At 43.1% G+C, this 16,360-nt stretch overlaps 1 protein-coding gene across 2 annotated transcripts in view; it reads left to right on the top strand.

The window, feature by feature from the left end:
- Positions 1-4,497, top strand: part of LOC122921102 (synaptotagmin-A-like) — a 108,992-nt gene extending 104,495 nt beyond the window's left edge. For both annotated transcript variants that reach the window (XM_044271039.1, XM_044271038.1), the window contains exon 9: positions 2,383-4,497. In XM_044271039.1, coding sequence (XP_044126974.1) covers positions 2,383-2,684 — 302 coding nt within the window. In that variant the 3' untranslated portion in view covers positions 2,685-4,497. The remainder of the gene's footprint in view (positions 1-2,382) is intronic.
- The last annotated feature ends 11,863 nt before the right edge of the window (positions 4,498-16,360 follow it).

Here is a 16,360-nt window from a genome sequence, read left to right as displayed (position 1 = left end):
GGATCACTTTGGGAATGCCATTTTATTTTTTGGGGCTGTTACAAGGCTTAGAAGTTTAGAAGCAAATCTTGAAATGTTTCTGAAATTTTCAAAAACCCACTTTCTAAGGACCAGTTCAGGTCTGAAATCACTTTGTGAGGGTACATAATAGAAACCACCCAAAGATTATTTTTTTTGGGGCACATTTTCCATTTTAATCCATTTTTTCCAGTAACAAAGCAAGGGTTAACAGCCAAACAAAACTATTTATTGCCCTGCTTCTGTAGTTTTCAGAAACACCCGATATGTGGTTGTAAACTACTGTACGGGCACACGGTAGGGCGTAGAGGGAAATGAGCGCCGTGTGGTTTATGGAAGGCAGATTTTGCTGGACTGGTTTATTTACACCGTCCCATTTGAAGCCCCCCTGATGCACCCCTAGAGTAGAAACTCCATAAAAGTGACCCCATCTAAGAAACTACACCCCTCAAGGTATTCAAAACAGTTTTTAAAAACTTTGTTAACCCTTTAGGTGTTCTACAAGAGTTATTGGCAAATGGAGATGAAATTTAACACCTTAAGGACTGAGCCCTATTTCACCTTAAGGACTTGGCCATTTTTTGCAAATCTGACCAGTATCACTTTAAGTGCTGATAACTTTAAAACACTTTGATTTACCCAGGCCGTTCTGAGATTGTTTTTTTTGCCACATATTATACTTCATGACACTGATAAAATTGGGTCAAAAAAGAAAAAAAAAATTCACAAAAAAATACCAAGTTTACAAAAAATTGGGAAAAATTAGCAAATTTCAAAGTTTCAGTTTCTCTACTTCTGTAATACATAGTAATACCCCCAAAATTTTTGATGACTTTGTATTCCCCATATGTCTACTTCATGTTTGTATTATTTTGGGAATGCCATTTTATTTTTTGGGGATTTTACATAGCTTAGAAGTTTAGAAGCAAATTCAGTAATTTTTCAGAAATTTTCCAAATCCCTCTTTTTATGGACCAGTCCAGGTCTGAAGTCACTTTGTGAGGCTTACATAATAGAAACCACCCAAAAATGACCCCATTTCAGAAACTACACCCATCAGGGTATTTAAAACTGATTTTACAAACTTTGTTAACCCTTTAGGTCTTCCACAAGACTTTATGGCAAATGGATCATTGTCCTATTCACCAGAGACCCGAATAACCCAGAAACGTAGCAAACCACAGGTCTGAATTGACCTACGGTTTGCTGCGATCGCCGACACGGGGGGGGGGGGGGGGTCACAGGACCCCCTGGGCATTGTACCAAGGTGCCTGCTCAATGATTTGTATAGAGAAGACTCCTCCCGGCGTCCTCTTTATTGTGTGGGCATGTGCAGGAGTCCCCTCTATGCATTCCTCAGCTGGTTTACAGTGCACAGAGGGGTAATGGGAGTGAATATCGATATACAAATTGCTGCTCTGGAGTCAGCAGTAGGTGTTCTACACGTGCGTTACTGTACTTATTAGGGCTTGCTGGAGGTGAGAAGAGTCTCTTTAAAATGAGACTTCATGTTATTTGTCAGTCTGTATCGACTGCCAGTGCTCTACAGAAGCTATTAAGGCTGGGTGATTTCTCTGTAGAACCTGCCCAGTTTTAAAGGGGTATTCACGTCCATCCATTCATATTTGGCGGTCCCAGGTGGTTGGAACTATGGGAGCAGCTGAGTGGGCTGATCTACATTTCCATAAATCCCATAGAAGTGAATCTGAGCTATGGAAACACCATAGCACAGCGAGCTGTGTTTTTTTTTTTTAGCTGAGGACCTAACAGCGCAGATCATTGCGCTACACTGTTTTTGTAGCTACTATTCACTTCTATGGTCATTACAGAAACTCATCTGTATCTGTATCCACTGCATCTCTGGCTGCCATATATGACAGGCACTCTGTCATGAATGGCTAAAATAGGAATACCCCTTTATAGAGTATATCCCACCATAAGCACAAGCACCAATGGCATACCTATCCATCAATGTGCAGTTTTTGCAAGTTCATCATTTTTATCACCATAAATCAGACATTGACATTTGTCATAAACACAAAAAAAAAATGTAAACCACTTTGATTATCTGCAGAATCTGCCGAGTATATCTAGAATGAAGGCACTGGAACATCTTTGACTTTTTCCCAAATTTGTGCCCCCCCCCCCCCATCCTAGTGCTCAGTTGGGAAATGCAGCAATGCTTATCAAGTGAATGAGACTGTATTGCAGTTCCAACACCATGCCTGGTCACCATGCCTGGTCCTGATGCTAATTCTTAGAACAGCTGAGGAAATCTATAAAATATATCATTTTATGTATTATAATAACTGTATAGGTCATTTAAAAAATCTATGTATTATTTTCTTTGTTTTTCCTTTTCAGATGTATATGCCAGAATCGATGTATTCAGTAATCATCAAAAGCAAAAGCATCAGAAATCAAGTCTACGAGCAAAATCAAAAGTGACAGTTTTCAATGAGACTTTTCTTTTTAGCCTCCCTGACCCGGGTAAAACTCAATGCTTGATCCTTATCTCACTGTATGAGACTTTGTCTACTGGAAAGAAGCTTATTGGGCAAACCACACTGGGCAGCCAGAAGACAAAAGTAAAAGATAATCATTGGGATATGATGATGCAGACACTACGTCAGCCAGTAGCTGACTGGCATCCACTCTATATTTAAAGAAATGACTGCTGTCTATTTCTGTTACTGTCTCCTAGATCGTTAGATGTGTGAATGGTTGTTCTTCCCTCGACTTCTGGGATTTCAACCCACACTAGCTTAATACCTAGAGGCTTCTTATAGGATATCTATATGCTCATGCCACATTCAGGCATAATGAACTGTGCCTTGCTCTATTCTAAGAAGGTGATCTAGAAAGATACTTGTATGACCACAAGGTGGATTTATGATGGTACATAACAACAATACACATTGTAACAATGCCTGAAAGAAGCAGTTGAAAAAAGGGCATTGATCAAAGGTCCATTTACATGGCCGCGTAGGGTCTGTGGGATGGCCACATTGTCTGGCCCAGCGGCGGCGAGCCGAATTCGCCTCATAGCAATCTATGATGGTGTGAGTTCCATCCCAACTGTGGGTCTACTGTCCCATACTCACAGCATCGTTTGAGTATGGGCAACAGAACCTTGGTTGGGCTGGGAACTCACAGGATCATAGATCACTATGATGCAGGGAGTTCGGCTAACATGAGCTGTTGCTAGTCTGAGATATGTGGCTGTCACACAGACCGCATTTCACTTACCTCACATGGCTTTGTATGGAATGCAGCTGTACAAAGATTGTGCACTTTTGTATGGTTTTCCATGTTTCGAAGAACATAAGGGTCTATTTACACAGTGCTGACAGGTGACATAGTGAGATAATCACACTTACTGGCACTTACATGTTGTAACATTTGCAGATGCTTGTTTATATGTGCTGATTTAGATCTGATCTACAATGATTTTTTTAGGTTGGCATAAAAGATGTGATCAGCAACAAGCAGGGGCCCAAATACACCTACAGATTCTGCAGGCGATTGACAGGAGGGTAGCATTTCTTCCCTGCAATCGCCTGCTCGGTAGTGGAGGAGACTGCTGTTATTACATGCAGCGATCTCCTCCTCAGTATGGGGACAAGTGATTTCTGATGCCATCTCTTGTCTCCATATCGAATAATTGTTTGCTGGCGGCAGAGTGCTGATTGCATGACACGATCTGCCGCAGGCAAAATTTTTTTTAAAACATGTTGAAAGACTCCAATTACCCGATGTATGAGTGTTTACTCGTTCATCGGGTAATCAGCAGTATTAATCTGCCAGATCATCGCCAATGAGCGTTCAATAGATAGGGTTGTGTCTTTCCAAATCCTGTCCAAGTAACTGAATTTACCACAGGTGGAATCCAATCAAGGTGTAGAAACACCTCAAAGATAAAGAGAAATGAGAGGACCCGCAGCTAAATGACAAGTGTCGAAGCAAAGGGTCTGAATACTTATGTCCATGCAAAGTTTTTCCTTTTTAATAAATTTGCAAACATTTCTAATATTTGGTTTTCACTTTCTCATTATGGGGTAATGAGTGCAGATTGATGAGGGAAACTTAATTATTTTAGCACAAGGCAGCAACATACAATATGAAAAAAAATGAAAAGGTCTGAAGATCAAATGCATTGTAAAGTGAGTTGCAGTCATAAATAACTTACATTAAAGTTGACAATATTGCATGTGGATTCAAAGTTGTGACCAAAAGTACAGCAGGTTTGTATTTTTAAAAGCATTGTGTCACTGTCACAGTGTCACAGTGACACAGTGCACCGAGAGGAGCGAAGTTTCAAAAAATTTAATTTGATCAAATTTGATTTGTTGCAAATTAATTAATCACATATCATTATAAATAAGGGAGAGCGGTTTTAGCAGCTGCAGTGGCAGTAACTGTAAGGCCTCTTTCACACGGGGACGTCGTGTCTGAAGGCCGGACAAGATGCGGGTACGTGGCGGGAAAATGCGTGATTTTTCTGCGCGGGTTCAAATCGTTTTAATGCGTTTTGCACGCGCGTGGGAAAAATCGGCATGTTTGGTACCCGAACCCGGACTTCTTCACAGAAGTTTGGGTTTGGGTTAGGTGTTCTGTAGATTTTATTATTTTCCCTTATAACATGGTTATAAGGGAAAATAATAGCATTCTTAATACAGAATGCTTAGTAAAATGTCCATTGAGGGGTTAAAAATAATAATTATTTTTAAACCCTTCAGAGGCCACGATCAACACTGATTGCGGCATCTGTGAGGTAAGGCAGAGGGATGCAGCTCCCTTTGCCTTTCAATCGGAGCCCCACGCAGTGAAATTGAGGGGCTCTGATCGGTTACTATGGCAGCCTGGATGCTTTTGAAGCTTCCCATGGCTGCCATGGTAACCTCCATGCTGCACTGTGCACAAGGCACAGCTCAGCAAGAAGCCCGTCAAAATCCTATTCACCCTAATAGATCTCTATTAGGGTGAATAGGAAAAGGGATCAAAAGATCCCAGGTTCTAGCCCCTTAAGGGCGTTAAAAGTTGTCACTGTAAAAAATTAAAGTTTAAATTTACTTACCGTAAATTCTCTTTCCTTTAGTCCCAAACAGCAGCACCTATGGGGAGATGTCAATTAATTTGGGATCCTATAACACTCCCTAGCCTAGAACCGCCTATTGTGTACTTTATAACGAAGCACCAATGACACAATAAAGCACTCAAGGTCTGTTGCAGCAATTTCTTAATTGGGCGGAAAAATATGTGCTGCTGATTGGACTAAAGGAAAGAGCATTTAGGGTAACTAATATTACTTACCAAAGCAATATTACTTACCGCTGATCAGCTTTTTCATTATGACGTATATATATATATTGTGCTAAAGTATATGGAAAACTCTTGGAAGGGGTGTATATCTCACCCTGGTTCCTCAACTGAGTGAGGTAAGTAAAATCCAGAAAAGCTAAAGTGGTTTCAGCAAAGTATAAGTTGCTGAAACAGTTTTGTTAAAGTTCAAGGGCTGCATTTTATTTGGACTGGGAAGGTAGGTTTGGTAGTGGGACCTCCCCAGTCCACCCCCATTCCAGAGCAGGTTTCCCCTAGCCTGAGAGATCCCCGGGTGTAGCCAGCTGGGATCATTGGGGGGAAAATAAAAGCACATCCCAGGCTGTCAGTTTAAGAGAGTTATGCCTGGAAAAAAGAGCCTAGGAAGCTGGCTGCCTTGCTGGCTAGAGACGCCGGATTCTCTGCTTGTGAACTGCGTTCAATAGGTGAGCTAGGAACTAATATGTATTAGTTAGAGCCCAGATGAGCAGGATTTTTTTTGTTTTGGTTTATGTTTTGTGGTGCTGGAACTTCACTGCATCTAGTGAATTATAACTGGGTTTGCCTGTAAATTGCCAGAGTGTCATAAAATAAAACACCATTTGGACTTAATCCTGTTGTCTGCAAAGGAATTTGTCACCGCCGCCCTGCTTGAGAGAACAATCCCTTAATAAATATATATATCTATCCATAAGAAAACTGTGGCAGCACTCCCTTGAGAACTTGTGTAGAATGTAGGGTGCCCGCGATGGTCCCTCGATTCAGGACGGCAAACAGCAAAAAAAAGTCCGCAGCACTCCTTGAAAGATAAAATGTGCTCTTTTATTCACACATATCAAGTGACAACTTTTCGGTTCTCTCACAGAACCTTATATATATATATATATATATATATATATATATATATCTATATATATATATATATATATCTATATCTATATATATATTTACATATATATATATATGAAAAGACAATGGCAGCACCGTCCTTGGTGTAAGCTGGTGGGTGCAACTGGCCCAATGCGGATCAAAGCCAATCCAGAAATACATAAAAAGAAAAAATGGGCAGCAGTCCCACTGGGGTAAATAAAGACTTTTTGCATTTTTTTACTTTCTGGAGTGCTGCCCATTTTTTCTATATATATATATATATATATATATAACCACTCTGCCAAAATCTGTCTCTTACACCTGCCGTATGTCCAGCCTGTCATGTTTCACAAATGTATTGAAGAGCTCCAGGACGCTGTTCTACAGATCTGGGACTGTCGGAATATAATTCCTCTCTGCCAATTCAGCTCGAGTTGAATGAGCTCTTATCGGCCTAGATGCTTCAAGACCTCTCCTCTAGTAATAGCCTCCTTTATCCATCTGGATAAAGAAGCTGTCTTCAGTTTTTCCTCCTTTTGTTTTCCCTGAGTGAGATACACATAGGTGGTCTGTCTTCCTAAACACCTTTGTTCTCTCAACATATATCTTTAAAACTCTGTCTACATCCAAAGAATAAAGTCTGCTTTCTTCTGAAGAAGAAGGGTCTGAGAAAAAATTTGGTATTTTATCAGATGATTTAGATTATCGAATGAGGGAATTTTCTTTTGGAATTATGGTAATGTTCTCAGCAACACTTTTGTCCTGTAGGAAACTCATATATGGATCATTACATGCCAGAGCTTGTACAGTTTTTCACTCACATGCTTGGGCGAAGTGATTGCCATTAAGAAACAGACCTTGATGGACAGGAACTTTATATGCAACTTCTGCAGTGGTTCAAAGGGAATATTGCACAGCTGGTCTAGAACCACACAGAGGTCCCATTTTGGAAGTGTGTCAATTACTTGAGGCCTAATTTTTTGTACTGCCTTACCAAACCTCTTTATTAGAGGGTCGTGAGATAACTTCTTCCCCAATGAAGCTGATAAGGCTGATATTTGCACATTAATTGTGCCAGTCTTTAGGTCTTTGTCGAATCTCTGTTGCAGGAATTTCAGGATATCCTGAACCATAAAAGATTGAAGTCACACTCCATTCTTCCCACACCAAAGTTCGAACACCCTTTCATTTCTGAGTAGAGATGAGCAAAGTTTTTAAAAATTCGATTTGGATGCTTCGTAGAATTTCCCCCAAAAATCGGATCTGAATTAATTTATAACAAAGCACATAAAAAATCAGCTATTTGCTTTTACACCACAATGTGTTATGAGTAACTAAAAGGAAGTGGTAGCATGGTAGTGTTATGAGAGATAGGCCATCCAAGACCATTGAAAAATATTGATTGCCATTGTTTATTGAATGTGTTAACAACAAAGATGAGAACCGCCATGAAGTGTAACCTACTTTATGTATACGTTTTTATTTTGGAAATGTTATTGCATATTAGGCCAAGTACTGAACAAATAATTGAGAATAGTACATGTACAGTATATGTAAGTGTACAATGAAACTATGATATACACTCACCTAAATAATTATTAGGAACACCATACTAATACAGTGTTGGACCCCCTTTCGCTTTCAGAACTGCCTTAATTCTACATGGCATTGATTCAACAAGGTGCTGATAGCATTCTTTAGAAATGCTGGCCCATATTGATAGGATAGCATCTTGCCGTTGATGGAGATTTGAGGGATGCACATCCAGGGCACGAAGCTCCCGTTCCACCACAACCCAAAGATGCTCTATTGGGTTGAGATCTGGTGACTGTGGGGGCCATTTTAGTACAGTGAACTCATTGTCATGTTCAAGAAACCAATTTGAAATGATTTTAGCTTTGTGACATGGTGCATTATCCTGTTGGAAGTAGCCATTATGAAGGGATGGACATGGTCAGAAACAATGCTCAGGTAGCCCGTGGCATTTAAACGATGGCCAATTGGCACTAAGGGGCCTAAAGTGTGCCCAGAAAACATCCCCCACACCATTACACCACCACCACCAGCCTGCACAGTGGTAACAAGGCATGATGGATACATGTTCTCATTCTGTTTACACCAAATTCGAACTCTACCATTTGAATGTCTCAACAGAAATCAAGACTCATCAGACCAGGCAACATTTTTCCAGTCTTCAACAGTCCAATTTTGGTGAGCTTGTGCAAATTGTAGCCTCTTTTTCCTATTTGTATTGGAGATGAGTGGTACCCGGTGGGGTCTTCTGCTGTTGTAGCCCATCCGCCTCAAGGTTGTGCGTGTTGTGGCTTCACAAATGCTTTGCTGCATGCTTCGGTTGTAATGAGTGGTTATTTCAGTCAACGTTGCTCTTCTATCAGCTTGAATCAGTCGGCCCATTCTCCTCTGACCTCTAGCATCAACAAGGCATTTACGCCCACAGGACTGCCGCATACTGGATGTTTTTCCCTTTTCAGACCATTCTTTGTAAACCCTAGAAATGGTTGTGCGTGAAAATCCCAGTAACTGAGCAGATTGTGAAATACTCAGACCGGCCCGTCTGGCACCAACAACCATGCCACATTCAAAATTGCTTAAATCACCTTACATTCCATTCTGACATTCAGTTTGGAGTTCAGGAGATTGTCTTGACCAGGACCACAACCCTACATGCATTGAAGCCACTGCCATGTGATTGGTTGACTAGATAATGGCATTAATGAGAAATAGAACAGGTGTTCCTAATAATTCTTTAGGTGAGTGTATGGTTTAGCATGTTTTTTTCCTTTGGCAGGGGACCTCTTGGTTCCATTGGCAGTGTTGGATTGACAAACATCATAATGGGGCATTTGTTTTGTTTAATCCATCTGATGCGGGGGAGGTGGGAAGTAAACATACTTCACCCTATCAAAGGCTCAAATTGCCAAGGACTGAGTTATTTTGCACTGAGTTGAAACCCAGGGACTGAGTTAATCCAAGCTAAATTTATTTTGAAACGTTATTCCTGCTAGAATATGTGAAACTGTTTAAGTTTTTCAGTACTTCCCAGTGCAGGCTGCATCGGCTGTTTAGCAGAGTCAGGGCTAACCTCAGCAGTGCCCAGGAACTGGCTGACAGCCTCAGTAGTGCCCAGGTGCTGCCAAAGTTAACACCACCCGATGGTGTGCGCGATGACGTCAGCAAAAATCCTTTTACAGGTCCTTCAAAAAGAACAAAGAAGAGGATCCCGGTTGCGCGATCAAGTGGATGAGGTGAGTTATGTTTTTATAAAAAAAATGTAACCCTCAATTGACATTATACTAAGCATTTTGTAATAAAGAATGCTATTATTTTCCATTATAACCATGTTATAATGGAAAAAATTTAAATCTACAGAACACCAAACCCGAACTTCAGTGAAGAAGTCTGGGTACCACATTCAGTTTTTTCTCAAGTGCATGCAAAACACATTGCACTCGCGCAGAAAAACTGAGTGGAACGCAATTGCAGTCAAAACTGACTGAAATTGCTCGCCTACTCGCACATTTTTCCATGAACGCACCTGCATTGCATCCGGTCCTCACCCGCGACACCCATGTGAAGAAGGCTTAAGACTTTCTGCGGTACACCAACAAGCCAGCAGGACTGATAACCTTTCAACAACCTGCAGACCAGTGAGGAGAGGATCTCCTCTCCCAGACAATGTGATGGACTGTCCTACAACCACTGAAAAGAGGCTCTGAAACCTGCATTTAGGATTGTGATTATATCTGCAATCCCCTCATACTGCGCATGCGCAGCCGCAGCCGTTCAATGCAATAATTTAAAAATTCAATGGTGCACATGGCATTTAAAATGTCCAAATTTCTCCAAGATAATTGCCTTAGTGGGACAACATAAAAACTGACTTTGAAGGGGCTTCTAATGATTTAGCGCAGAACATCATCTGTACTGGCAGTATGGTGCCATACAACCAGTAATAGAAAAACAGGCAGCTAAAATTAAAAATGCACTCTAGTCTTTTGAAACCTTGCGGTGGGCCCAGCCAGTAGATAAATTACACAAGTAGCATCTATTTTCACAGTACGTACAGTAATATATTTTGGCTTGAAACCTTTTGTAACAGGAAAAAATAGAAAGTAAATATATGCATTCAGAATTTTTAGTTTTTTCCTTAAATATTTTGAAAAAAAAATTCTGTCATCTAATGGCACAAAAGAAAGGTCTAGAGTATCCCATGAAAAATAATATCAAATACATGTAGGTGGGCTTAGAAATTAATTAGCTATTTGCAGTTAGATAGCCTATTGCTAAAACTGAAAAACTGGCCAGGTAAGGAAGGGGGGCAAACACTCTGCTAATGAAGCCATTAAGATTTGATAAAAAAAAATGTTGAAGGATGTGTCCCTTTAACATGGTGAAGTCAAATAAAATGAAGCAGATGATGGGAGCCAATCAGCAAAATGTAGGCCTCTCTCTGAGAATTTCGCCAATTTTTAAATAAATGTCATATTTATGAAATTCCCTGTCACTTCTACTGGTACCAATGTCAGTCTTTGCTGGTGTCAGTAAATGGATGATGGCTGGTGTACTTTTGAAAACAAGTTGTAAAGGCAGAGATGGGATAACCCCTTGCATGACTGCGCTGGGAATGCGCACAGTAAGCACTCACCCTGGGAGGTGGGCTTATGGAAACAAGCAGCTGGTGCTCTGCTGTTCCTATAACTCTCATAGCAGTGAATGAGAGCAACACAAATATACTACAGAAATTACTCTATTCCCAAACTCCCCAATCCTTTCCATAAGTCTGCCCCCTTGGATTGGCACTTACTGTGGGTTAGTCCCCCCCCCCCCCCCAAAGGCCGAAATGGGACAACCCCTTTAATAAATGTGCCCCACTATATTTACTAGATGTAACACTTCATCCTGCACTTATATACTATACTGGAAAAAACTGTACACCTTGGTCCATGGGATAGTGGGCACTCAGCATTTCTGGACAGCAGGAAGGGTATTGTCCTGGATGGCAGGTTACAGGAACAGATGCCAATGTCAGTGATGGCCCTGGAGGAGCCTGATGCTGTGCATGGTGGCACTGAAACTCTGTGCTGCAGCGCTGGTATAGGGGCAGAGTTGAGTCTTTAAAGGGACAGTGTTTGCAACCAGTTAGGGCTCATACACGTGAACATAATTTTTTAGTCCACCTCCGATCTGTATGTTTTGTGGGTAAATGTGCACATATTCACTTCAATGGGGCCATAAAAGACGTGGACAGCACATGGTGTTCTGTCCACATCCATATGTCCGTTCTGTGGTACCCGCAAAAATATAGAACATGTCCTATTCTTGTCTGTATTACAGAAAAGGATAGGACTGTTCCTTTATGGACCGGACGTTCTGTTCCACTAATTGCGGAATGCACATGGCCGGTGTCCGTGTTTTGCGGGCTGCAAGAACGTGCATCAGCATTTTGGGTGTCTGGTGAGACTGCATAAGATGCCTGGAAGACATGTTAGTCTGTGAGAGCAGTAATTGAAAACTAGAACAAGTGAAGAGTACCTGTGTGGAAGCTTCACAGTCTGTCTTCTGAAGTTGGTACTGAGAACCACTGTCCTCGGTTGTCGAATCTGTGCAACACAGAAAGGCTAGAGTGCCATCAATGAGGGAAGTCAGAGCGATAGCTTGGGGAAGTGACTGTGAAGCTTCAGCCCGGAAAGAGTCAACTCTAAGAGGCTGAGAAGCTTGTGTGGGGCTTCAGCCCTGTGGGATCCAAGTCTCACTCCGTGTGAGGGAGGGAGACACCACACCAGACGAAGAAGGAGAGGGAACAAGGAATAAAGCCTGAAAGCAAGGGAAGAAAGAACGACACCTCCAAGTCAAAACCCTAGTCACAGTCCTGACTGTCTATCAGTATGAACCCAAAGGTAGGTGAGTTCATACGCAGGAGTACCTAGAGTCCTAACTCACCCTATAAAACCCTGGCAATAGTGACAGGACTGAGACTACCTGTTCCTCCAGAAAGGAAGGAGTACCAGGAGTCTCCCTCAGGCCGGCAAACAAACAACACACAGATAAACCAAATCAAAATGCAAAAGGTAAAAGAAACACTTAACTTTCCAGTAGCTATGGCAGCAACAGGAACTCAGCCAAGAACCAAACACCAGCAGACCACAGATTAGAGATGTCTCGAACATAAAATTTTCAGTTCGCAAACGGCGAACGCGAATTTCCGCAAATGTTCGCAAACGGGCAAACCGCCATAGACTTCAATAGGCAGGCGAATTTTAAAATCCACAGGGACTCTTTCTGGGCACAATAGTGAATGAAAAGTTGTTTCAGGGGGACTAACACCTGGACTGTGGCATGCCGGAGGGGGATCCATGGTAAAACGCCCATGGAGAATTAAGTAGTTGACGCAGAGTCGGGTTTTAATCCATAAAGGGCATAAATCACCTAACATTCCTAAATTGTTTGGAATAACGTGCTTTAAAACATCAGGTGTGATGTTGTATCGATCAGGTAGTGTAAGGGTTACACCCGCTTCACAGTGACACACCAAACTATGACAGACCAAACTCCCCGTTTAACGCACCGCAAACAGTCCATTTGCACAACCGCAAACTCCCCATTTGCACAAGGTTGCATACCAAGCTAGCCATGTCCTGTTCCTTGTCCTCACTGGGTCTCTTTATCCACCCAGCCACGTACAACACCAAGGGTCCCTGAAAGATGACAACGAGCCCCCTGGGATGCCTGCTGTGGTTGGTCTTCCACCTCCTCAAAGCCACTTTCCTCCTCTGACTCCTTTTCTTCAGACTCCTCTCTCTTCGTTGCCGCAGGTCCAGCAATCAACGACGACAAGGCTGCTTCTGGTGGTGATGGTGACCACAACTCTTCCTCTTCATGTTCATGCTCATCTACGGCCTGATCCAGCACTCTTCGCAGGGCACGCTCCAGAAAAAATGCATATGCGATGAGGTCGATGATGTTGCCTTGGGTATGACTGACCAGGTTTTTCACCTCCGCAAAAGGACGCATGAGCCTACAGCCATTGTGCATGAGCGTTCAGTAACGCGGCCAAAAAATACCCAGCTCCGCAGAGGCTATCCTCTTCTTTTTTTTTTTTATTGAAAAAAATCTGTTCTTACCAGTTTAAGCTCTGTTTTGTCCCCTATCAGGGGCCGGTGTTTGGAATAGATTTTAGAAACCGGGAGATGCTTGGTCGGTCCTCTTACTTCCAATTTGGGGCACTGCGCGTGCGCCGTGCAATGTACTGTGCAATCCCAATATGAGTGGTATGTTAAGTAGTACTATTCCTATCAGTGTATTCCCTGTTATCAGGGGCTGGTGTATAGAATAGATTTTAGGAACTGGGAGATGGAAAAAGATGCTTGGTCGGTCCTCTTACTTCCAATTTGGGGCACTGCGCGTGCGCCTTGCAATGTACTGTGCTACCAGATATGAGTGGTATGTTAAGTAGTACTATTCCTATCAGTTTAATCCCTGTTACGTCCCCTATCAGGGGCCGGTGTATAGAATAGATTTTAGGAACCGGGAGATGGAAAAAGATGCTTGGTTGGTCCTCTTACTTCCAATTTGGGGCACTGCGCATGCGCTGTGCAATCAACTGTGCTACCAGATATGAGTGGTATGTTAAGTAGTACTATTCCTATCAGTTTAATCCCTGTTACGTCCCCTATCAGGGGACGTGTATGGAATAGAGTTTGGACAACTGCAAAGAGTTGTCAATAGTTGACACACTCATGACATAAATTTTATTCCTCTATGCGTCAATCTTTGTATAGTGATGACTGTGCTCGTGCGCACGTTTGGGAGATTGCAGGCGATGGCAGTTTTTCAAAGCCTATGGTCGTGCTGAGGTAGTTCAGTGACAGTTAAGTGACCCACAAAACAATGATTCTGCAGTGTGGGCCCATTGTTGGCCTAGTAGGCTTTAATGATCACCTTAGATGATCATAAATAAATAAAAAAATTCTATGCAAAATTATCCAGCCGATTACTTTTGGTCTGTTCACAATGAAGCAACGACCTTATCATCTGGGGTGTGCTAACCTTGCCATTGCGAACACACTCATAGAGGTGATTGCTTCATTGTGATATGCAAGCCCCTTCACCACAACAAGGTAACGATCACGAAGGGGAAATGACACATGTATGTGCCTTTTTTTTTGTTTTGTTTTTGCAGTCACAGTGCAGCACCAGAGGCCAGAAAAATTAGGCATGTATACATGCCTGAAAAACTAGGTATTGTTGCAGCCGCTGTCATAGCAGCGGCCGGAAAAATCAATGTTTTCTAGGCAGAAAGTGCACTAAAACATTGCGGCTTGAACCCTAGTTAGTGGCGGAGAAGTCACGCAAGTCATCCGGCATGCAGAAATAAAATACAGCAGCGTGTGGACCATTTTTAGCCCAAGGCATCTCATCTCATCAGGCCTTTTTTAGTCAAATGTATCACCCACTGTCAGTTCCTTCGGGATCCATGCCTCATTCATCTTAATAAAGGTGAGGTAATCTAGACTTATTTGACCTAGGTAACTTCTCTTCTCAGTGACAATACCTCCCGCTGCACTGAAGGTCCTTTCTGACAGGACACTTGAAGCGCGGCAGGCCAGAAGTTCTATCGCAAATTGGGATAGCTCAGGCCACAGGTCAAGCCTGCACACCCAGTAGTCAAGGGGTTTATCGCTCCTCAGAGTGTTGATATTTGCAGTTAAGGTGAGGTAGTCTGCTACCTGTTGGTCGAGTCGTTCTCTGAGGGTGGACCCCGAAGGGCTGTGGCGATGCGTAGGACTTAAAAAGCTCTGCATGTCCTCCATCAACAACACGTCTGTAAAGTGTCCTGTCCTTGCCGGCGTGGTCGTGGTAGGAGGAGGATTACTTTCACCTCTTCCTCTGTTAGATTCCCGTTGTGCTGTGACATCACCCTTATACGCTGTGTAAAGCATACTTTTTAACTTGCTGCATCCTTTCCGACTTCCGGTAATTCGGTAACATTTCTGGCACTTTCTGCTTATACAGGGGGTCTAGTGGCGTGGCCATCCAGTACATTTCGTTCTCCTTCAGCCTTTTTATTTGAGGGTCCCTCAACAGGCACGACAGCATGAAAGACCCAATTTGCACAAGGTTGGACGTCGAGCTACTCATGTCCCGTTCCTCGTCCTCACTGAAGGTCTGTTCTTCCCCCCAGCCACGTACAACACCATGGGTACCAGATAGGTGACAACAAGCACCCTGGGATGCCTGCTGTGGTTGGTCTTCCTCCTTCTCAAAGCGAAATTCCTCCTCTGACTCATCAGACTCCTCTTCCAGCGTTGCCGCAGGTCCAGCAACCGATGCTGATAAGGCTGTTTCTGGTGGTGATGGTGACCACAACTTCTCCTCTTCACGCTCATCTGTGGCCTGATCCAGCACTCTTCGCAGGGCACGCTCCAGGAAGTAAAAAAAATTGGATGATATCGCTGATGGTGCCTTCGGTGCAACTGATTAGGTTTGTCACCTCCTCAAAAGGATGCATGAGCCTACAGGCATTGCGCATGAGCGTCCAGTAACGTGGCAAAAAAATACCCAGCTCCGCAGAGGCTGTCCTAGCACCCCGGTCATACAAATACTCGTTGACGGCTTTTTCTTGTTGGAGCAGGCGGTCGAACATTAGGAATGTTGAATTCCAACGTGTCGGGCTGTCGCAAATCAAGCGCCTCACTGGCATGTTGTTTCGCCAGTGAGGCGCTTGATTTGAAAAAGTGCGCCATCGTCGTGTAGGAACGCCTGAAATGGCCACACACCTTCCTAGCCTGCTTGAAGACATCCTGTAAGCCTGGGTACTTATGCACAAAGCTTTGTACGATCAGATTCAACACATGTGCCATGCACGGCACATGTGTCAACTTGCCCAAATTCAATGCCGCCAACAAATTGCTTCCGTTGTCACACACCACTTTGCCAATCTCCAGTTGGTGTGGAGTCAGCCACTGATTCACCTGTGCGTTCAGGGCGGACAGGAGTACTGGTCCGGTGTGACTCTCTGCTTTCAGGCAAGTCAACCCCAAGACGGCGTGACACTGTCATATCCGGGATGTGGCATAGCCCCTGGGGAGTTGGGGGGGGGGTGCAGTTGATGTGGAGCAAGACGTAGCAGCAG

Source organism: Bufo gargarizans, chromosome 10 (genome assembly GCF_014858855.1).
Source record: "Bufo gargarizans isolate SCDJY-AF-19 chromosome 10, ASM1485885v1, whole genome shotgun sequence".
Classification (NCBI taxonomy): Eukaryota; Metazoa; Chordata; class Amphibia; order Anura; family Bufonidae; genus Bufo; species Bufo gargarizans.
This window is presented reverse-complemented; position numbering and strand designations above follow the sequence as displayed.